This window comes from Peromyscus leucopus, chromosome 12, assembly GCF_004664715.2.
Source record: "Peromyscus leucopus breed LL Stock chromosome 12, UCI_PerLeu_2.1, whole genome shotgun sequence".
Lineage (NCBI taxonomy): Eukaryota > Metazoa > Chordata > Mammalia > Rodentia > Cricetidae > Peromyscus > Peromyscus leucopus.
The window spans coordinates 81932662-81957091 of NC_051073.1; the positions used below are offsets into that span (position 1 = coordinate 81932662).

The 24430-nt window shown below is 39.2% G+C and overlaps 1 protein-coding gene across 3 annotated transcripts in view; it reads right to left on the minus strand.

The window, feature by feature from the left end:
- Prkdc (protein kinase, DNA-activated, catalytic subunit) overlaps positions 1-24430 on the minus strand; it is a 237550-nt gene that overhangs the window by 183561 nt on the left and 29559 nt on the right. For all 3 annotated transcript variants that reach the window (XR_005092573.1, XM_028893310.2, XM_037209976.1), the window contains exons 17-21: positions 22411-22523; positions 21909-22068; positions 14632-14715; positions 13244-13363; positions 12488-12647 (exon numbers count right to left, since the gene is read on the minus strand). Coding sequence is in view for 2 of the 3 variants with exons in the window: in XM_028893310.2 (XP_028749143.1) it covers positions 12488-12647; positions 13244-13363; positions 14632-14715; positions 21909-22068; positions 22411-22523 (637 nt within the window). In the remaining variant the exon portion in view is untranslated. The remainder of the gene's footprint in view (positions 1-12487; positions 12648-13243; positions 13364-14631; positions 14716-21908; positions 22069-22410; positions 22524-24430) is intronic.

Genomic DNA, 24430 nt, shown 5'->3' on the forward strand with positions numbered 1-24430 from the left:
AAGCTCCACCTGTACTTAAAAGAACCGGAACCATTTTGTGGTTGTAGAAGTTAGTCCTCCCACCTTAGACATAAGCCAAATCTGTGACAATCCAAGCCTCATAAGCAAATACTTGAAAACATAACAATTTTTATGTTACTACCAGGAGAGAAACTATCATTCTGTAACTATCACAGTAATAATTCAGGAGGAACTATGGATGAATAGACACTAAAACTAATGTAGGAGAAGCTTCCAAGAGAAACAATACTATTTATAGTATTTGTTCTAAAATTTATTTTACTCTGGGGTAGAGACTTTGGATGAAAACTCTTGAAGGTATCTGTCTATGGAAACTGATTGGCAATTAGAAATATATATATAGCATTTGTTGAGAGGTTGTGAAAAATCCATTAATACCAACAATTGGCTGCTTAGAATCTCAGTATTGTGGAAAGGTTGGAAGGTTGCAGTCTTGGAGGCTAATTATTTTATCCTGGGCTAGTTCTGGCCCACCTCAGAACTATCGTCTTATGACAACAAAAAACATTTAGGACTTTCGGCTCAGTAGGCAACTTATTTCTATACTCTACAAGCTAAGAATACCATCAGAGCATCTGGGACCTATGGGCCACTTTTCCCACCTCTCTGATGTACCCACCAATGTATTTTAAGCTTGCCTTATGACTTTTTCTGTTCCATGAAACTATAAAAACTGTGAAACTGCTTCCAGGTTAGAACATGGAATTTGGGATAACCTAAAGCTATGTTCCCAGGACATGGTCACTCAAAATGGCTCCAGAATAATTATCTTATTTTCCTTTAAGATGATGAGAGCTATGGCTGGGCAGGGTGGCACACACCTTTAATCCTAGCACTTGGGATGCAGAGGCAGGCAGATCTCTGTGAGTTTGAGGTCAGTCTAGTCTACAGAGTGAGTTCCAGGACAGCCAGGGTTACACAGTAAAACCCCATCCCATCCTACCGATTCCCCACAAAACCAACTACAACAACAAAAAAGATGAGAGCTCTGGTTTTATGGCAGTGTGCACATGTGCCATAGCATGTATGTAGTGGTCAAAGGACAACTTGTTTGGTTCTTTCCATGTGGGTCCATGGATTCAGGTCATAAGGCCAGGAGGTTACTGACCACTGGGCCCACTGAACTATCTCAAACACCTATTCCCCGCCCCCCCCCCTTTTTTTTGAGTAGAACAAATTAAATTTATTAAGGAAAGTGAAAAAACTCTTGGGAGTAGAACAGGTTTCAAAGGAGGAATACCCCTCATTAACCTGAATCTAATCATGAGTAAACATTAGAAAAACCCAGACATATAATATATATATATATATACATACATATATATATATATATCATATATATACTGTATACTAATTGAAGTTATAGTACACAGTAATGTTTATAAAATACAATTCCTGAAAAGATCCAAGGAGTAGATGCCAATCAAATTCATGCCAATGTCCTGATTTGAACTTGTTTGCAAAGTTAAATACACAATGTTTTTGATGTACCAAATGTATATCAAAAAATTGAAAGGTGGTGGGCAACAGGTTGGCAGATTAGTTTTCAGTTTTTCAGGAAAGTTTTCTACTTACACATTTTATCTATCATTGCTTTATGACCATACATTATGGGAGGATGCTCTATGACTGTAAATATGGACAAATGAGAAACTTTGTGGTTATCTTGCTGCAAAGCCTGATGTCCTGAGTTCAATCCCTTGGATACACATGGTGGAAGAAGAAAATTGAGTCCTGTAAGTTGTCCTCTGATCCTCAATCATGCAAAGTGGCTCACGCATACCTCCCACCCCAAAATAAAATACATTTTATTAAAAAAAAAAAACACTAAATATTATTGTTCCTCATGAACCTTTGTCACAAATAAATTTTAAAAGTTACAAAATTTTTTTTTGAAGATTCAGGTTATGGGAACCAGTTGCAACATCTATTTATTTCTCTTATTAACTATTGAGTTAAATAAAATCTTTGATGTGTTCATTTTCAATGGACTAGATGGTTAACTCTACAGCCATAAAATTATTTATCTGTAGTTTTAAGTTGCAAGGTGGCTATGGCTCAGTTCAGCAAATCTTTGGCTCTCAGAAATAAATCCTGATTGTCAAAGGAACTTTGCCACTACCTCTGTTTCTCTATTTCTTAACTTGATTTTTTACATCCTGGAAGCTGGTGTCTTAGTTAGGGTTTCTATTGCTGCAACAAAACAATATGGCCAAACAGCAAATTTGGGAGAAAAGGGTTTATTAGGCTTATACTTCAGCATTGCTGTTTATCACTGAAGGAAGTCAGGACAGGAACTCAAACAGGGCAGAATCCCAGAGGCAGGAACAGATATAGAGGCCAAGGAGGGTGCTGCATACTGGCTTGCTTCCCATGGCTTACTCAGCCTGCTTTCTTATAGAACCCAGGACCAGCAGCCCAGGGGTGGCTTCACCCACCATGGACTAGTCCCCCCTCCCCCATTGACCAATAAATGATAAAATGCCTTACAGCTAGATCTCAAGGAGGCATTTCCTCAGCTGAGGCTCTTTCGTCTTATGACTCTAGCTTATGTCAAGTTGACACAAAAAACCAAACCAGTACAGCTGTTCTTTACGCATGGAAACAATGAGTTTGGGTTTAGGGCAGATGACCAGTTAGGGATTGAATAAATTACCTTCTTGTTACTGTGATAAAACAACATGACCAAGCAACTTATAAAAGTTTATTTGAGCTGTGGTTCCAGAGTGCAGCATGGCAGGGAAACTTGGCAGCATGGCATGAGCATGAAGCTGAGAGATGACTTCTCAGCCACAGACATAAAGGAAAGAGAGAATACTGGAAGTAGACCAAAGCTATAAAACTTTCATAGACAACCTCCCGGGGAAGAACTTCCTTAAGCAAGGCTGTATCTCCTAAACCCTCCAAAACAGTACTACCAAGTGATGACCTCTAGGTTTCCACAGAGTCCCACATCCCATTCCTGCACCTGCACCCCTTGTCCCACTACCTCCTCTGTACCTCAGCCAACCTCTAGGTTTGCACAAGGATCCACCTAAACTGCATCCACTCACAAATAGGTCCTTTTGTGCCACGTCCACCACCACACTCTATACCCAGACTTCCCATGCCCTCCTCCAAGGTCTAGCCTGGTGAGTAGTCCTTATACTCATTTTTCAGAAACCAGCCAGATCTAGCTCTGCTCCCACAGCCTAGTCTGACCACACACTTGTGCCAGCACACTAACTGACCTCTAGGCTTCTGTCAGGGCCTGACCTACCTGTACCCACCCACAGATCCCTTTGTGCCACTTCCACCACTGGACTCCATATCCAGACTTCCCACATTCTCCTCCAGGGTCTAGCCTGGTGAGTCCCCCTGACTTCTGCATAGCATGGGTCATACAACCAATGCAGCAATCTAGTCTGGTCTTCATGACCTTCATTGCAAAAGAGCTCTAGGTTTGGGCCAAGATCCAGCCTACCTATTCCCCAACCCATGTCATAGCCAACCTTTCCACTCATTCTTATCTATTCCCAACCACCAGGCTTGGAACAAGAAGCATATCCTCTCTGTCCACCCCACTTCATTCCACCCAAGCACTTCCAGTCTGCCCCACATCTTCTTTTCTGCCCCAACTGCTCTATCCAGAACAAATCAGAATTCCAAAAATACCAACCATATGAAAGATTAAGCCAGTATGTTCTCTCCCAAATCTAACAGTCTTATAGTAATGCTTGCCAATGAAAATTACCTAGATGAACTCCAAGATACAGAATGTAAAAGAACAATCATAAACTTCATCAAAGAATTCAAAGACTTTAAAGAAGACACAAAGAGACAGCTCAGTGGAATCAAGGAGAACAAGCTTAAGGAGAACGAACGCCTGGAGTGAAGTCCAAGAAAATACAAGTGTAAATGATGAAGATAATCCAAGATTTAAGATAGAATTCAATCAGGAGATAGAAACATTGACAAGAACTCAAGCTGAAATAAAGATGGAAGTGAAAAATGCACAGCCTAACAAGAAACCCAAAGGAAAGCCTTATAAGTATAATAGATCAAGCAGAAGACAGAATATCTCAAAGACAATTCTAGAACCAATAAACAAGAAGCATGGAACTTTAAAACACCCCCCCCCCCACACACACACACAGGAAAGGAAGACAAAATGTGGGACACCATGAAAAAAAATGAAACCTTCAAATTATAGGTATAGATGAAGGAGAAGAATGCCAGGTCAATGGCATAGAGTAGATCTTCAGCAAGATCATAGAAAATTTCCCAAACTAAGGAAAGATACACACATACAGATAGAAGGAGCACACAAAAGAGACAAGACCAGAAAATGAAATCCCAATGGCATAACATAGTTAAAACACTAAGCATACAGGAAAGACTGTATTGAAGGCTGCAGGAGAAAAAACACAAGTCACATATAAAGAACAGCACATCAGAATAAAAGCTGATTTCTCAATAGAAACTTTGTAAGCCAGAAGAGCCTGGAGCAACGCATTCCAAGTCTTAAAAGTCTATTGATGGCTGCTTTGTTGACACCCATGGGAGGCCTGCCCCTTTCTGAATGAAAACAGAGGAAGAGTGGATGGGGGAGGGGAATGAAAAGAAAGAGGGGAGGGGAAACTACAGTTGGGATGTAAAATAAATGAATAAATTTAATTAATAATAATAAAAAAGAAAAGACTATGGCCAATTGAAAATCAAATATCCAGCAAAACTATGGGCCCTAATTGAAGGAAAAAAGAAAGTTTTCTGTTGGAATCTCTAGTCATTCACCGATGACTGTGCATGCACTGGCAAGATGCTTAGTCATTCTGGGCCTTATGTTCTACATAATCCATGCACTGTGTGGTCATGTCATCTGTGCTCAGTGTAATCATGTAATCTATGTGCATGGGTGGCATACCTACATAAACCCATATGCGCATGTGCAGGGGTAATCCATACAAAGTGGGTCACAGACACCTCCCCTCTCCCTGCATGACCCTTTCTCATAGGACTAAGCACTCCCTTCTGTTTCCTTCCCCTAATAAACTCTTATAGTGGGTTTTGTTGTGCCTTGTGGCTTATCTTGCAAGGTAAACAGCGCCACTTAATGAATAACATTGCGCCACATGACTCACATTTTCCATGACATAAACAACCTAAAAAAAATTTACATCCAACAAATCAAACTTAAGGAATATATAGGAAACAGTATTTCAAGCTGAAGAGAGGAATGAGCATGGCAGAGAGACTATGAAAAAAATACAAAGCCCATAATTATTAAAATACAACTTACATCGAGAAGACAACAACAGAAAAAAATGACCACAATTATCACAAACACTTCAATAATAACTTTAAGTATCAGTGGGCTCAATTCTCCAATCAAGTCACAGACTGACTGGATGGATCAAGAAACATCTACCTGCTGCCTACAAAGAAGACATTTTAGCTTTACAGAGTTAAAGGCTAGATAAAAATACTCCAATCAAATGGGGCCAGGAAGAAAGCAGGCATCATTATCCTAATATCTAACAAAACAAACTTCAAACTAAAACTAATGAGACTAGATAAAGAGGGATGCTTTGTTCTAATCTAGGGATTAATTAACCATTAACAAAGAAAACATTACTGTCCTAAACATATATACAACAAAACTAGGGTGCCCCATTTCATTAAAAATCAACTACTTGATTTAAAGACACAGATAAACATCAATCCATTAATAGTAGGTAATTTCAATATCCAACTTTCTCCAACACATCATTTGGCCAAAAAATAAACAGAAATGGAGAAAAACAGAAGTGACATTATACAACATCATACAAATAGACTTAAGTATCTACAAAATATTCTATCCAAAGACAGAAGATTATGTGTTCTACTCAGTAGCATATGGAAGCTTTTCTAAAATAGACCACATCCCGGGACACAAAACAAATCTACAAATTCAAAAAGATCAAAAGTATACCTTCTATCCTATTTAAGCACAATGCAATAAAACTTAAAACAAAAAATTCTAGTAATAGCCAAACTCATGGAGATTAAACAACTCATTACTAAATGATGACTAGATCAAAGAAAAAAATACAAAATTTAATGCAACTAAATGAAAATAAAAACACAACCCAATAAAACCTCTCTGGCACACAGAAAATAGTCTTAGGAGGGAAATTTCTAGCTCTAAGGATCTACATTATGAAATCAGAAAGAACACAAATCAAATGGCTTAATAATAGCTCAAAAATATAGAAAAATAAGAACTAACCAAATCCAAACGCAGCCAACAGCAATAAAGATAAAAATCACAGCAGAACTCAAGGAAAACAATAAAAAGAGTCAGCTAATCTAAGAGCTAGTTCTTTGAGAAGATAAACAAGATTGACAGACCCTTGGCCCAACTAACCAACAGAAAGAAAAGATCCAAATTAACAGAATTAGAAATGACCAGGGAAACATTACAATAGACACCAAAGAAATTTAGAATATTATAACGGAATATTTTAAAAATCTGTACTCTTAGGTGGAAAATCTAAAAGAAATGGATAATTTACTAGATCCAGTCAAACCACTAAAATTAAACCAGGAAGTATCTAAGAACTTAAATAGACCCATAACAAATGTGGAAATCGAAATAGTAATAAAAAGCCTTCTAGATTAAAAAAAAAAAAGTCCAGGACCAGATACATTTACAGCAGACTTCTATCAAATTTTCAAGTATCTACAGCTAGTCCTTAAATTATTTCAAAAACAAAAAAGAAAACAGGAAAGAAACTGCAAGATCACTCCCAAACTTCTACAAAGCCAATGTCATTTTAATACCCAAACCAGGTAAAGACAGAAAGTAACAAAAAAAGGAAACTACCAGCCAATATCCCTGATGAACGTAGATGCAAATAATGAAAATACTCACAAATACTTAAATATTTATTTACACAAATTTATTATGAATGTATAAATTATATTTATAAATATATAAAAACAAATTTATTATGTTTATAATATACTCATAAATAAATAAAAAACTTACAAACAGAATACAGACATACATTAAAAAGATTATATACCACAAACAAGTCGACCTTACCCCTGAAATGTAGGAATGGTTCAACATACTCAAGTCAATAAATGTAATAAACCACATAAAAAAAATAAATGACAAAATCACATGATGTAGAAAAGGCCTTGGGGGAAAAAGTTAACATATCTTCATTATAAAAGTCTTAGAGAATGCAGGATTAGAAGGAACATAACTCAACACAAAAGCTATATATGAGAAAACCCACAGCCAACATTACCCTAAATGGAGAAAAGCTTAAAGCAAAATACCACTGAAGTCAGGAATGAAACAGAAATGTCCACCTTGGGGTGCCCAAAGCAGCCTGACCACAGAGCTGCCATGAATGACAGGCTTAGAGGCCTAGACACAGCTGCTGGGACAGGCTTAGGGATAGGCAACACCTGGATCCAGGAAAAGCTGTAAACTAACACCACTCAGGGATCCACCCAGGGATGGGCCAGCAGCTAAGGGGAAGTACCTGACATCCCAAACATTCCAACCCTTAGATAAGATGGACAGATGAACCTAAGCCTAGCACACACCTATTTCCCTTTTATGGATACCTCTAGACAAATGTCAGCCAATCAGGGTCCTGAACCCTAGAAATTCCCTCACCCCAACCTCTGCGATAAAACCCTACCCCAACTGGGCTCAGGGCTCTCTGTTCTCAACACTGTGTCAGAAAGACAGAGACCAAACTCCAGGCTTGAAATAAAGTCTCTTTGCTTTACATATGGGATTCGGTCTCTGTGGTAGTATTTTCAGGGTCCCTGAGATCTGGACATAACATCCACCATCCCTATTCCTTTTCAACACTGTTCTCAAAGCACAACATGGAGCAATAAGGCTAGAGAAAGAAATTACAGCTTTATGAATAGGGTAAGAAAAGTCAAATTATCCCTATTTGCAGATGAAATGATACTATACACTAGAGACCACTGTAAAACCCAAACTCAAAATATACCCCACAGGTTAATGGGAAACTGAAACTAAGAATATTACCTTGCAGGTTATGAGTTCTGTTTATAGTCAAAACAGTTTGTAAGGATTAAGTCCTTAATTACGTCACCAGCCTGCAAAGGCGTCCCAACCTAAAAAGTAGGCATGCTCTGTGTCCTCTCTTTTTCCGCACTCTCTCCTTCCATACTCCCCTACCCCCCTGCGTGGTAACTCTCTCCCTCTTTCTGTTTCTCTCTCTCCTTCCTCTCTCCCTCCTCTCTCCCAATAAAGCTCTAGAAAGTTAACTACGGCTTGTGTCCCAACCTAAAAAGCGGGCATGCTCTTTCTGTGTCCTCTCTTTTTCCGCACTGTCTCCTTCCTTACTCCCCCTCTCTATGCGCTTGCTCGCTCTCTCCCCCCTCCCAATAAAGCTCCAGAAAGGTAACTATGGCTCCTGACTCTTCCATCACCAATACATCCAGCACTCGCCTCTGTTGGCATGGCCGTGGGCAGCAGCCAGCCACGAGTGCTGTTGCTTAACCAACATTTGGTGCCCTTGACTTGGATAGACCACTGAAGACCTGCTGTGACTGCTGCCACTTGCCGCCTCCTCCCCCATCCAGCGAGACTGTGAGTGCGCGCATCCCTCGCCTCCGCTGGACCCACACACAGCTACCACTACTGCTACTGCCATGATTCTTCACCACAGTGAGTCCCCGATTCTTGCGGCTGTAGTCTAAGCTATATTCTTTGCGACGGACACCCCTGGGGTTGTCCTCGGGCTGTGCTGACAATGGCAGGCACATTTTCACTCCTGACAAGGGGGTCAATGCTGTCTCGGGTCCATGGTGGACCAACTGCAGCACAGCTGCAGCGCTTCCCATCCCTCGACGAAGAGGATGTAAACATGAGCTGATTCTTAGATCTCTCTTCACTCTTGGGGACACCCAAGATTGGAGTCTGATCCCGGTTTGTTATTTTAATTTTTTATTTTTCTCTCGACTACAGCCATGGGACAAAGGGGCAGATACATTGGCAGATAGGGGCGGACACCCATAAACCTGGCCACATAACAGCGTCGCGGGAACTTCTGCCAGCAAACAGGCAAATAAAAGAGTTACTTTCCAGCCTGGTCTACAAAGTGAGTTCCAGGAAAGGTGCAAAACTACACAGAGAAACCCTGTCTGGGGGGGGGGGGAGAATTACTTTATCCCCAAGCTTTCTACTAAAGCTCTCAACCCTTCTCCCTCCCCATTTCTGCCTCTGCCATGTGCAAGAAGAAAACATAGGCTGTGCTCTACAAGATATAGGTATAGGGAAGGACTTCCTGAATAAAACTCCATTTGCAAGCCCGGTGGTGGTAGCACACGCCTTTAATCCCAGCACTCAGGAGGCAGAGGCAGGCGGATCTCTGTGAGTTCAAGGCCAGCCTGGTCTACAGAGCAAGATCCATGACAGGCACCAAAACTACACAGAGAAACCCTGTCACAAAAAAGCCAAAAACAAAACAAAACAAAACCAAACCCCTCCATTTGCCCAAGAATTAAGGCAAACAAGTGACAAGTGGGGCTTCATTAAACTAAATAGCTTCTGTACAGCTAAAGAAAGTGTCAGCCAGGTGAAGAGGAAGCCCACAGAATGGGAGAGAATCTTTGCCAGCTGACGAAGGATTAATACATCTGACAGAGGACTAATATCCAGAATAAATAAAGAACTCAAAAAACAGTCAAAAAACAAATGACTTACTGGAAATATGGGAGGTCTCAAAAAGAGAGTGAAAAATAGCTAAAAAAAAAAAAAAAAGCTCAAAAAAAGTATTCACCATAGCCAGCAATTAGAAATATAAATCAAAACAAGTGTGAGATTTCATCTTGCTGCAGTCAGAATGGCAAAGATCAATGAAACAATGAACAACAAATGCTAGAGGGAGTGGGGAAAAGGGAATCCTCACTGTTAGCATTCAGACCCACTTCTTGGAATCCTGGCCAATAAGCAGATAATACCCTGGCATGCCCTGCGTTCTGTTCCCTTTAAGAAAGGACTTCTGCTTTGCTCTCTCTCTCTTCCCCCTTCTCACCAAAGGTAGCAGGCACCCGCCCCCTCTCCTATCTCCCTTTAATAATAAAACTCTGCACTGAGCACTGTATGCATGCCATCTCTGTCTCTCACCCACCGTGGGGCACCTTGGCTCCACCCACCAAGGCTTCTCTCTCACCATATCATTACACTCATTCTCTGCTGCTGGGATTCCAAACTGGAGCAGTTAGGAAGGAAATCAGTGTGGAAAATTCTCAAAAACTAAAAATAAATTTACCATATGGCCCAGTTACATCACTCATTGGCATATGCCCAAAGGACTTTAATATTCTACACATTGTCAGCCATGTTCATTACTTCTCTATTCACAATAGCTAGGAAACTGAAACAACCTAAATGTCTTTCAACCAACGAATACATAATACAAATGTGGTACTTAAACAGGAATACTATTCAGCTGTAAAGAGAAACACAATTGCAAATTTTGCAGAGAAATAGAAATAGAAAAAGGAGGTAGGTAAAATAACAATAAGAATGTCTGGAAAAGCCACAAGGAATTATACTATTAACTACCTTAAAAAAAAACCTATAATACATATAATTCTGTGTATAAATATACATATGTAGTTTTAATGAATTTTTCTCATCTGGGTTGACCATGTTCCCTCTAAGAGCCAAAGATCACCTAACAAAACTTGTAATACCAGATCCAAGAAGCCCTCTTTGGAGCTGTTGGTCAAGGCTGTCCAAAAGACTCCCAAAACATACAGTCTATTGTTGTTCCCCTTGGCTACTCAACACCTAGAGTTAAGTCCCTATTGCTAAACACATTATGTCCTTCAGAAAGACGGCCCAGAGACTCCTGAGCTGAACTGACCTTACAGTCCTCTCCCCGAGGACCAGCTTTCATGGTATCAGAAGGCACCATCCAGGTTCTCAAAGGAAGAAGGCAATCAGCAGTCTTCCCCAGCTATGATGCTTATGAACCACATCAATAACCAGCATGGCATGACAACCCCTTGGCACAATTAACATTAGAGAAGTAATGGAACATAACCAAGAGCTTTTCTAATTGGACTTAAGACCCTCTCAACAAAAGGTACCATAAACCAGCTAAAAAAATCAGTGCCAGTGAAGTCAATGTTACTGGAGGAGAATCCTAAAACCACTAATTTACTAAACCATCATAATCCTTAACAACAAATTATAAACATCTGTCCTTATACCCATAAGTAAGTGTAGTCTTCAACCTTCATCAAAGAAACTTGTGTTTGCAATAGACAGACTACTACAGAAAACCACAACCAATCATAATGCAGAATTTTGAGGCCCACACCTAGGGTCAAGGAACACTATGGAAGAGAGGGCAGATATGATGTTTCCTACCAATATCAGAAGTAGACCCATAAAGACTTTACTAACATGACTGGCCTAATATTAGCTGAACAAGGATAATGTCAATGAACATGCCAAACTGAACAGAGAAAAGCACACATGGCCTCAACCCTACAGAAAGAACTACATGCAAACTGAGGAAAACCGGGAGAGGGAGAGGTGGTCTTCCTAAGGAAAAATAGCACACTTGTGTGATATTTTGTTTGTGTTCTGACAAATAAAGCTAACCTGGAGATCAGAGGGTGGTACTAGCCACTAGTCAAGCATAGAGGTCTGGAGGTCTGTACAGACAGGAGACAGGAAGTGATAAGGCTGGGCAGAGACAGGAGTGATAAGATGGGACAGAGACGGAGAAGTGGCTGTTCTTCTGCTTCTCTGATTTTTCAGGTTTTACCCCAATATCTGACTCCTGGTTTTTATTGATAAGAATAATTAGGCCGGTGGTGGCGGCACACCTTTAATCCCAGCACTCGGGAGGCAGAGGCAGTCGGATCTTTGTGACTTCAAGGCCAGTCTGGTCTATAGAGCGAGATCCAGGAAAGGCGCAAAGCTACACAGAAAAACCCTGTCTCAAAAAACCAAAAATAAATAAATAAATAAATAAAATAATAATAATAATAATTAGGATAACGCTTCAGCACACCAATTAGTTGTCCGGTGTAAATGGTCAGTCATGATAACATATTTACAAGTTAATATTATATGGACAACAGATTATATTTAGGAATATACAAGTATACACATATACATATATGCATGCAATAACAGTGAAAAAACTGGTCTTGCATTTGAAGGAGAGTGGGGAGGGGCACATTGGAGGATTTGAGGAAAGGAAGAAATCTTGTAATTAAATTATAACCTCAAAAAAAACCCTTCAGTTTCCAAAATATTAACAAATTCTGAGAAATGATAACTTAAAAGAAAAACCAATCAAACACATTTTGAATATTCTATGTTGAAACTTTACAAGTTGGAAAAAATACTAATAGTCCAATTTTATTACCACACTGCAATTTTATTTATGATACTCATCCCAAGTTCTGTAAAACTTACCAGGTAAGATTGAAGTTTTCAGGTATCCATCAAGGCAGGGGAGAATGTCTTTGTAGTAAGGCTGCATTATAGACTTATCAATGTGAACTGACCATTCTTCGAGGGCATCCAGACCAACTTTTGCTAGAGGCATATGGCTCAGGCCCAGCTTGAAAGCCATCTATATGTCAATACAAACAAGGAAAATTAAAGCAGGAATTTAATACATACAGAAACAAAAACCATCAATTATTTTATGGTTTCTTTTTTAAGATTTATATATTTATTATGTATATAGTGCTCTGTCTGCATTTTGCCTGCAGGCCAGAAGAGGGCATCAAATCTTATCATAGATGGTTTTGAGCCACCATGTGGTTGCTGGGAATTGAACTCAGAACCTCTGGAAGAGCAGTCAATGTTCTTAACCTCTGAGCCATCTCTCTAGCCCTATTTTACGGTTTCTAATTGATATGCTTCTATTGCTAGCCCCTAGAAACTGCTAAAGGTTGTAAATAGGCATAGTTTAAAACACCAGAGGAAAACTAGGGACAGTGGTCCATGGCTGGGGATTTACTGCAGGCTTTTAGCACATGCAATACTTAATCTTCAGCTCAATTTGTAAAGGAGGAGCAGAGCTACCTCTGGTACTCAAAGCCTCCCAGCTAGGAAGTGTTCAGAGGCTGCTGGGTGAGCCTCTGCTTTAATCTTGATACTTCCATGTCTTCTAGTAAAAAAGTGGTGATAAAAGTAGGGTTATATTGAAGAAAACACACCTACCTGCAATGCAGGAACATAGGCTCTAACATCAAGTTCAATGATGTCATGTGGCAAGGACAGAACAAAGGTTAAACAGGAGGCCAATAGTTCATCTTTGTACTGCTTCATTTTAACTGATACCTTAACAATAAAGAACACACAAACAAGTTGTGTATCTGAATATTGCTTACATTTAGGAAATTAATATTCATCCTCTTCTAAAATGTGAAAAACAAGCACGTAGTCTTTGTTATGACTACAAAACAAAATGCTAATTCTCAGAAAAGGTTAATATGTTCTAAGTACTTACTCCCCTTTATATAAAAAGCTAAGGGAAGGAGTGAGGTATGATCAATGTACATTATAGGTAAACACAAAAATGTCACAATGAAACCCATTATTATGAACAATTATTCATTAATATAGGGCAATAACAACTATATTTGAGTTGTCATCACTCAGCTGAATTATTTTCCAAGAATTCAAGAGATTTTTGAAACAGCAATTTCTTGTGTAAGTTTTTAAAAGACCTTTCTACCAAGACAAACCTGCCCTCCCAACACTTGCCTACCTGAGGATAGAGGACCATAAGATCAAGGACAGCATTGGCTACATTACAAGACCCTGTCACAAAAAGTAACTGGAAGGATCCTCACAAGCAAAAGCACTTGCCATCAAGTCTGACACTGTGAGTTTGACACACAGGGTGGAAGAAAATGGGCTTTAGTGGGTTGTTCTCTGACCTCCACACATCACACAATAAGTAAACATAAAAAAATAATAATAATCCAAAACCTATCAACCAAATATATAAACAAAACCTCACTACCAATCTGAATTTAAGAAATCAATTTTCAAGGCCAGTGATATGGCTCAGTTAAGGGTGCTTGCCACCAAGACTTGATGAAAGATGACCTGAGTTTGCAATCCAGAGTGAAAGGAGAGAACCAACTCCTGCAATTTATCATCTAACATCCTTATGTGCACCATGACACACATAAATAAATGTATTCTATCGAAAAAAGGGGGGGAGGCCCAATGGCACCCACCTTTGATCCTATCACTCAGGAGGCAGAGGCAAGCAGAACAATGGAATTCAAGGATAACCTGGTCTACATAGTGAGTTCCAGGCCAGCTAAGGCTGCATAATGAGACCCTGTCTCAAACAAACAAGCAAACAAACAAAACTCAAAATAATTATAAATAACTATATCACTGACAATCACTAGATTTCTTCACTATACATTCATTTAAGAATGTCCTGGCCAGGCGGTGATGGCTCACGCCTTTAATCCTGGCATTCTGGTAGCAGAGCCAGCCTGGTCTACAGAGCGAGATCCAGAACAGGCACCAAAGCAACAAAAAAAAAATATCCTGTAATACATTAAGATAGACTACTTAAATATTACCTCTTTGCCAAATTTAGCAAATAAAGAAAAGCAAGAATCCTTTTCTGGATCTTCAGAATGCTTCAGACTCTTTGGGTAAACTCTCTGTTGAATAAAGTAGCAAATTAGTATGTCAAGCAAGAATCACGCACTTCTATACCTTTATCTGCCAGTTTTTAATCTTTGCCCAGAGGACGAATGCATTTCATGTTCCCATAGTCTAGTTTTGGAGGAGAGGGAGTCTCAGTTTCAGGGGTGTATCCCAGCTGATGCCCAGTAGAAACAGAGCAGGGGAAAAGGTAGACGACTGTCGAAAAGCCATAGGCAAAGGCTAACTCCATCCTTTTGTCATCTTCCAGTGAAAAAATACATGTTGGCTACACCCCAGGCTTCTCAGCTGTACAAACTAAGTCATTCCCAAACTTCATAGCACCAAGTCAACTGAAGGGTTTGTAATACAGATGTCTGGAGCCTGAAGGACCTCTGATTTGCTAAGTCTTGAGAAAATATGAGACCTCTAGAGTAACACTTTGGTGACAGGATGACTTTGAATTAGAAGACTCTTAAAAACATGCTTAAAAATCAGAGTAGAAGCTGGGCACTTGAAAGGCAGATGCAGGTGGATCTCTGTGATTTTGAGGCCAGCCTGGTCTACACAGAAGTTCTACACAGGACAGCCAGGGCTTTAATAAAGAGAAACCCTGTCTAGAAACACACACACACACACACACACACACACACACACACACACACACACACACAGCAGAGTAGAAAATGCTACTAACTTTTTGAGTCTTCTTATTGACATTCAAATATTAGTTGTATAATTCTTAAAATTAGACTTTAAAACTACATATGCCATAAACATATATTTTATAAGCACCCTATATACACAAGAGGTTTAAAACAAACACAAGAATTGTTCCAGTCCCTAAGAAATACTTACCTCAGCCCTGGGACACAGGCAGTCCCCGGGAAACCCCACCCAACTCTGCCCCAGTTGCTGGCCAGCAGAGAAAACTCCCCGCAGCTAGGCTCCCCCACGAAAACCTCCCCACTGGACCCTGCAATCTACAAGACCCGCGCCTTACCCCAATACCCATCTGCTTGCGACCCTGGTAACTTCATGAGACAAGGAATGCACCAGCTCCCACCAGACCAAGAGTGGCTTCCTAAGACACAGAATCTGCCAGCTCTTTCTGGACCAGAAGCCCTGATAAGAACAAGAGTGACTCCGAGTCACAGAATCAGCTAGCTTTGACTGGGACAAGAGCAGCTCTCTGAGATACAGAATCTGCCAGCTCTAATCAGACCAAGAGCTAAGATTGGGCCCAGAGGGGCCCCAAGACACAGACATAGCAAGCACAGATTGGACCAATAGCAGCTGGCTCAGACACAGGCACATCTTGCACCTACTGGAGGAAGAGATGAGCAGACGCCAGTGCAAAAACACGTACAACAACATAAAGAGCAATATAACACCAGAACCTAGCCCTTCTACAAGAGCAAGACCTAAACATCACAATGTAGAAGCAGAAGAAAGCGACCTTAAAAATAACTTCATGAAGATGCTAGAGGCCTTTAAAGAACAAATGAAAAATTCCTTTAAAGAAATTGAGGAAAAGAAAAAAAAATGGATGAAATCAATAAATACCAAAAAAAAAAAAAAAAAAAAACATGAAAAAGCAATTAAACATATGAAGGAAATAGGTCAAGATCTGAAAATTAAAAGAGGAACAATGAAGAAGATACAAACAGGGGGAATGTTAGAAATAGAAAATCTGATAAAAGAACAGGAAACACAGATGCAAGTATAACCAACAGAATATAAAAGATGAAAGACAGAATCTATAGTGTAGAGGATACAATAGAGGAAATAGATTCATCAGTCAAAGAAAACACCAAAGCCAAAAAATTCATAACACAAAATGTCCAGGATATCTGGGACACCATGAAAAAGCCAAACCTAAGAATAATAGGGATAGAAGAAAGAGAAGAATACCAACTCAAAGATACAGAAAATATATTCAACAAAATCATGAAAGAAAACTTCTGCAACTTAAAGAAGGAAATACCTATGAAGATACAAGAAGGTTATAGAACATCAAATAGACTAGACCCCCAAAAGAAGTCTCCTTGCCACATAATAATTAAACCACTAAACATACAGAATAAAGAAAGAATATTAAGAGCAGCAAAGGAAAAAGGCCAAGTGATCTATAAAGGCAGACCCACCAGAATAATGCCCAACTTCTCAATGGAGACTTTAAAAGCCAGAAGGTCCTGGACAGATGTAATGCAGACCATGGATGCCAGCCTGGACTACTATACCCAGCAAAACTTTCAATCACCATATACGAGTGAACAAGACATTCCAAGACAAAACTAGATTTAAACAATACCTATCCACAAACCCAGACCTACAGAAAGCACTAGAAGGAAAATTTCAACCCAAGGAAGTCAGATACACCCATGAAAACACAGACAATAGATAAGTCCACAGCAGTAAATCCCAAAGAAGAGAAATACACACACACTACCACCAAAATATAACAGGAATTAACAATCACTGGTCATTAATATCCCTTATTATCAATAGACTTAATTCACCTATAAAAAGACACAGGCTAACAGAATGGATACGAAAGTAGGGCCCATCTTTCTACTACATACAAGAAACATACCTCAACTTCAAAGACAGACACTAACTCAAAATAAAAGGCTGGGAAAAGTCTTTCCAATCAAATGGACTTAAGAAACAAGCTGGTGTAGCTATCCTAATTTCTAACAAAACAGACTTCAAACTAAAAATCAAGAGATCAAGAAGGATACTGTATACTTAGTACAGAAAGATCCACCAAGATGAAGTTTCAATTCTGAACATTTATGCCCCAAATAAAAGGGCACCCACATATGTAAAAGAAACATTACTAAAGCTTAAATCACACATCAAACCCTACATATTAATAGTGGGAGACTTCAACACCCCACTCTCATCACTGGACAGATCTTCCAGATCGAAACTTAACAGAGAAATAAGGGACTTAACTGATGTTGACTCAAATAGACTTAATCGGTATCTACAGAACATTCCACCCTAACAAAAAAGAATATATCTTCTTCTCAGCACCCCATGGAACTTTCTCTAAAATCAACTACATGCTGGGTCACAAAGCAAATCTAAAGAGATACAAAAAAATTGGAATAACCTCCTGTATCTATCAGACCACAATGGTATAAAGTTAGATTTCAACAACAAAAATTACAGAAAGCCTATAATCTCATGGAAACTGAATAATGCTCAAATGAATCACCAATGGGTCAAGGAAGAAATAAAGAAAGAAATTAAAGACTTCCTAGAATTCAATGAAAATGAATGCACTATATACACAAACTTATGGAACACTATGAAAACAGTGCTAAGAGGAAAATTTATAGCAATAACTGCCCACATAAAGAAGTTGGAGAAATCTCATACTAATGACTTAACAGCATACCTAAAAGCTCTGGAACCAAAAGAAGCAAAGTCACCAGGAGGAATAGATGCCAGGAAATAATCAAATTGAGCTGAAATCAATAAAATAGAAACAAAGAGACCAATACAAAGAATCAATGAAACAAAGAGTTAGTTTTTTGAGAAAATCAACAAGATAGACAGGCCCTTATCCCGACTAAACAAAGGGCAGAGAGAATATCCAAATGAACAAAGTCAGAAATGAAAAGGGAACTATAACAACTAACACTGGGGAAATCCAGAGAACTATCAGGTCATACTTCAAAAACCTGTACTCCACAAAACTGGAAAATCTAAAAGAAATAGACGATTTTCTGGATAGGTACCACATACCAAAGTTAAATCAAGACCAATAAACAATTTAAATAGACCAATAACCCCTAAGGAAATAGAAACAGTCATGAAAAGTCTCCCAACCAAAAAAAGCCCAGGACCAGATGGTTTCAATGCAGAATTCTACCAGATTTTCAAAGAAGAGTTAACACTAATACTCTTCAAATTTTTCCACACAAAAGAAACAGAAGGAATGTTACCAAACCCCTTTTATGAGGCTACAGTTACTCTGCTTCCCAAGCCACAGAAAGATGCAACAAAGAAAGAGAATTGCAGACCAATCTCCCTCATGAATATTGATGCAAAAATACTCAATAAAATATTGGCAAAACAACTCCAAGAACACATAAAAAATATTATCCACCATGATTCCAGAGCTTCATCTGGGCTTCATCCCAGAGATGTAAGGATGGTTCAACATATGAAATTCTGTCAATGTAATACAACATATAAACAAATTAAAAGAAAAACACCACATGATCACTTAATTAGATGCTGAAAAGCCCTTTGACAAAATCCAACACCCCTTTGTGATAAATGTCTTGGAGAGATCAGGAATACAGGGAACACACCTAAACATAATAAAGGCAATCTACAGCAAGCCAACAGACAACATCAAAGTAAATAAAGAAAAACTCAAAGCAATTCCACTAAAATTAAGAACAAGACAAGGCTGTCTGCTCTCCCCATATTTATTCGATACAGTACTTAAAGTTCTAATTAGAGTAATAAGACAGCAAACAGAGTTTAAGTGGACACAAATTGGAAAGTAAGAAGTCAAACTTTCACTATTTGCTGATGATATGATAGTATACATAAGTGACCCCAAAAATTCTACCAGGGAACTCCTCATAGCTGATAAACTCCTTCAGTAATGTGGCAGAATACAAGTTTAATTCAAAAAAATCAGTAACCCTCCTATATACAAATGATAAATGGGCTGAGAAAGAAATCAGAGAAACATCACCCTTTACAATAGCCACAAATAATATAAAATACCTTGGGGTAACTCTAACTAAGCAAGTGAAAGACCTGTATGAAGACAACTTTAAGTCTCTGAAGAAAGAAATTGAAGATGTCAGAAAATGGGAAGATCTCCCATGCTCATGGATAAAAAGGCTTAACATAGTAAAAATGGCAATCTTACCAAAAGCAATCTACAGATTCAATGCAATCCCCATCAAAATCCCAACACAATTCTTCACAGACCTAGAAAGAACAATACTCATCTTCATCTGGAAAAACAAAAAACTCAGGATAGCTGAAACATCCTGTACAACAAAACCACCTCTGGAGGCATCACCATCCCTGACATCAAGCTCTACTATAATAGTAATAAAAACAGCTTGGTATTGGTGTAAAAACCAACATGTGAACCAATGGAATCAATTGAAGACCCATACACCTATGAACACCTGATTTTGGACAAAGAAGCCAAAACTGTACAATGGAAAAGAGAAAGCACCTTCAACAAGTGGTATTGGCATAATTGGATGTCAACATGTAGAAGACTGCAAATAGATCCTTATCTATCGCCATGCACAAAACTCTAGTCCAAGTAGATCAAAGACCTCAATATAAAACTGGACCTGATAGAAGAGAAAGTAGGAAATAATCTTGAACACATTGGCACAGGAGACCACTTTCTAAATATAATACCAGTAGCACAGACACTGAAAGAAACAATAAATGGGACCTCCTGAAACTGAGAAGCTTCTGTAAAGCAAAGGACACAGTAAATAAGACAAAATGACAACCTACAGAATGGGAAAAGATTTTCACCGACCTCACATCTGACAGAGGCTGATCTCCAAAATATATAAAGAACTCAATAAAGTAGACATCAAAATAAACAATCCAATTTAAAAATGGGCTATAGAGCTAAACAGAGAATTCTCAAAGGAAGAATTTCAAATGGCCAAAAGACATTTAAGGAATTGCTCAGCATCCTTAATTATCAGGGAAATGCAAATAAAAACGACTCTTAGATACCATCTTACACCTGTCAGAATGGATAAGATCAAAAGCACTGCAGACAGCTTATGCTGGAGAGGATGTTGAGCAAGGGGAACACTCCTTCACTGTTGGTGGGAGTGCAAACTGGTACAGCCACTTAGGAAATTAGTATGGAAATTTGGGAATCAATCTACCTCAAGACCCAGCTATACCACTCTTTGGCATATACCCAAAGAACGCTCAATCGTACTACAAGGACACATGCTCACCTCTGTTCATAGCAGCATTAATCGTAACAGCCAGAACCTGAAAACAACCTAGATGCCCATCAACTGAAGAATGGATTAAGAAAATGTGGTACATATACACAATGGAGTACTACTCAGCAGAGAAAAACAATGACAGCATGAAATTTGCAGACAAATGGATGGAACTAGAAAATATTATCCTGAGTGAGGTAACCCAGACTCAGAAAGACAAACATGGTATGTACCCACTTATAAGTGGATAACAGATATAAAGCAAAGGGTAATCAGGCAACAACCCACAACTCTAGAGATGTTAACTAACAGCGAAGACCCAAAGAGGGAAGCATGGGTTGCCCTTGGAAGGGGAAATAGGTAAGATCTCCATGAGTAAACTGGGGATGAAGGGTAATAAACTGAGCAATGGAGGGTAGGGAAAAGGGATGAGAACCTAAGGGAATGGGATGGTTGAGCTGGAACAGGGAGGAGGGGTAATGCAATGAAAGAGATACCATGATAGAGAGAAACATCATGGGGATAGAGAGAAACCTGGTGCTAGGGAAATTGCCTGGAATTCTCAAGGATGACCCCAGCCTGGGCTACTAGCAATAGTGGAGAGTGTGACTGAACTGAACTGGCTTGCCCCAGATATCAGACTGGTGAAATACCCTAACTGTCATCACAGAATTTTTCTCCAATGACTGATGGAAGCAGATGCAGAGATCCACAGCCAATCACTAGGCAGAGCTCCAGGAGTCCAGTCAAAGACACAGAAGAAGGATTCTATGAGCAAGTGCATCAGGATCATGATGGGGAAACATACAGGGACGACCAAACAAAACTAGAGGGAACTCATGAAAGTTGGATCAATTGCTGTGGAGCCTACATGGATGGTGGGGCTGGGCTAGGCCCTCTGTATGGCGAGACAGTGGTGTAGCTTGATCTGCTTGGAAGGCCCCCTGGCAGCAGGATCAGATTCCATCCTTGGTGCATGAGTGGGCCTTGTGGAGCCCACTTCCTATGATGGGACACCTAGTGCAGCCTTGAGGCAGGGGGAAGGGCTTGGACTTGCCTCTACTGAATGTAGGCACCCATGGAAAGCCTTGGCTTCTTGTTGGTGGGAGTGGAGGGTGGAATGGGAAGGGGACACTGCGGGGAGAGGAGGGACGAGGAGGATCTTTGATTGGTGTGTAAAATGAATGAAAAAAATTTCTTAATAAAAAATTTTAGAAAAGGAGAGAAATACTTACCTCAAAATATTTTATTTTCCTGGCATTTCTCACTGTAATAGAAAGTAATTTGTAGAAACCACTGATGAGCGGCAACCTCGAGGATTGTGAAATTAACTCATATGCAAATGAGTATACCCATGGCTCAAAAAATCTTATTTGTTTCTTAGGAAGAATCTCTCTATAAAAACAAAATATTTAAGGAAGAAAGTTTCATCCTATTAATTCTTACTCAGCTTTAAAATTATGAGACATTAAAAATGATGGGCAATTCCATTTATAACATTTTTAGGCATTTTAACACTTTTAAGGATATGTATGCTCCTTTTTTCCTGCCTGAGGTCTTCTAACTCTTGGGAAAAAAAAAAAAAAAGCAAAGCTAAGTCTAAACTGCTAAAAATATTTTAAAGGTCTACAGAAACAATTTTAGATTATTTCAACTCTTTATATTATGGATCTTTTCTGTTAGTGGTAATAAAATGATACATTTTTACTCTTAAATAATTAAAATTCTACAAAATACCTGCAAAATTCCACCAGGTTAATGAAAGCTGAAAAATCTTTTGGTTTAGCAGGGTGCAAATTCGCAGCTGGATCTGAAGTTGGGATCACCCAAACACCAGTAATGCTTCCATCCTGAAAAATTGTCCCAAATGAAGACTTGTTTCTTTGAACACATCATTCAACAAACAACTTTCCAATGAAATTATCATAGAGAACTAATTTATAAGTAAAGAATGCAGAAGTGAGAAAGAGGTAATTAAGTTCTCTAGAGTTTACATTTTAAGAATGGAAATTATAGAAGCAGCAAACCAAAATACACACAAGACAGAATGGGACAAATACAAAATACAAGGTGGGGAGGGTATTGTTTTTTCACCTTAAAAGGTTTTGAGACAGAGTTTTACTCTGTAGCCCAGGCTACCCTTGAACTAACTCATATTTCTGCCTCCCAAGTGTTGGAAACCAACATATAGCCAACATAAAGGGAGTGTTATTTTTTGAAAATGATGATGACACCTTGACAGAGACAAACTTCAAAAAGGAGGAAGTATCATTAATGACTCATGGGTTTCTAATTGCTAAATAAAATAATAATATACAGTTATAAGGCAAATGAAAGATACTTATTTTTGGAAAATACATTTTCTTTTATTTATGTGCTGGGGGATGTCTCTCTGTATGCTATGAATATATGTTGTTCCCACTGGTTAATAAATAAGCTGATTTGGCCTATAGCAAGGCAGCTTAGAGGGAGGTGGGAATTTGGAGAGACTGGAAGGAGAAAGGCAGCGCTGAGGAGACACCAGTCTGCCACCCAAGGAACAACATGCCAGCAGACCAGTAAGCCAAGTAACAGGTGGTTATACATAGATTAATAGAAATGGGTTAATTTAAGATAAAAGAGGAAGTAGCAAGAAGCTTGAGCCATAGGCTATCCAGTTCATAATTAATATAAGCCTCTGTGTGTTTACTTGGGCCTAAGCAGCTGCAGAACAGGCAGGACACAGGCAAACTTACAGCTACATTTATATATCCATTTTTTGAGACTGGGTACTATGTAGCCAGATGACCCTCAATTTTGCTATGTAGTCCAAGCTGGCCTTGAACTCCTTATCTTTCTACTTAGTCTCCCAAGATCTGGAATTACAGGCATAAAAGACCACACCCAGCTCATTTTTAAACATATTTTTAAGTTTGTGTTATCAAATCCGCTATCAGATATAATTTCTGTACTCAAGTTCTAAGGTTAAACAACTAGTGAAAACAAAAACCAAGTATGGTAGTGCATACCTGTAATCCTAGCACTTTGGAGTCCAATGCAGGATTGTGAGTTAAATGTTCAGCCTAGGCTAGATAGTCAGACTCTGTCTCAAACAAAACAAAACCTACAGAGTAAGAGCCTTCAAATGACTGGGAGACCAGCTGTAACACAAGTGGCAGGTGACATCACAGAAAGAGAAGTGGCTAAAGTTAACGACGACAGGCATGCTTTAAATTGTAGGGGAGCTTCTGATATAAGGTTCCAGAAAGCATCTTTAGGAAAGGTTTGTGTTATTTGTTTATGTGTGTTTTGGAGCAGGTTCTTACCTTGTAGTACATACTGACATGGAACTTGCTATAGTCCAGGATGGCAATCTTACTACCTCAGTTTTCACAGTCCCAGAATTACCAAAATAAGACACCATGTCCAGTCCAGCTTAGCTGAAAAGTCTTTTTTAAAATTAAAATTTATTTTTACTTTTACTTATGTGTGTGTGCGCACATGCGTGCGTGCGTGCATGCATGCGTGCATGCTTGTGTGTGTGTGTGTGTGGGGGGGGGGTGTATGTATGTGTATGATATATCACATGTGTATGGGTGCCTGTAGAGGCCCAAAGAGGGTGCTGGATACCCTGGAGGTGGAGTCACAGGTGGTTGTGAGCCAGCTAACATAAGTGCTGGCCACATAGAGGTTTGCTAAGGCAGAGTCTCATTTTGTAACCCAGGCTTGCCTTGAACTTATCATCTTCCTGCCTTAGCTTCTCAAAAGTTGTTAACAG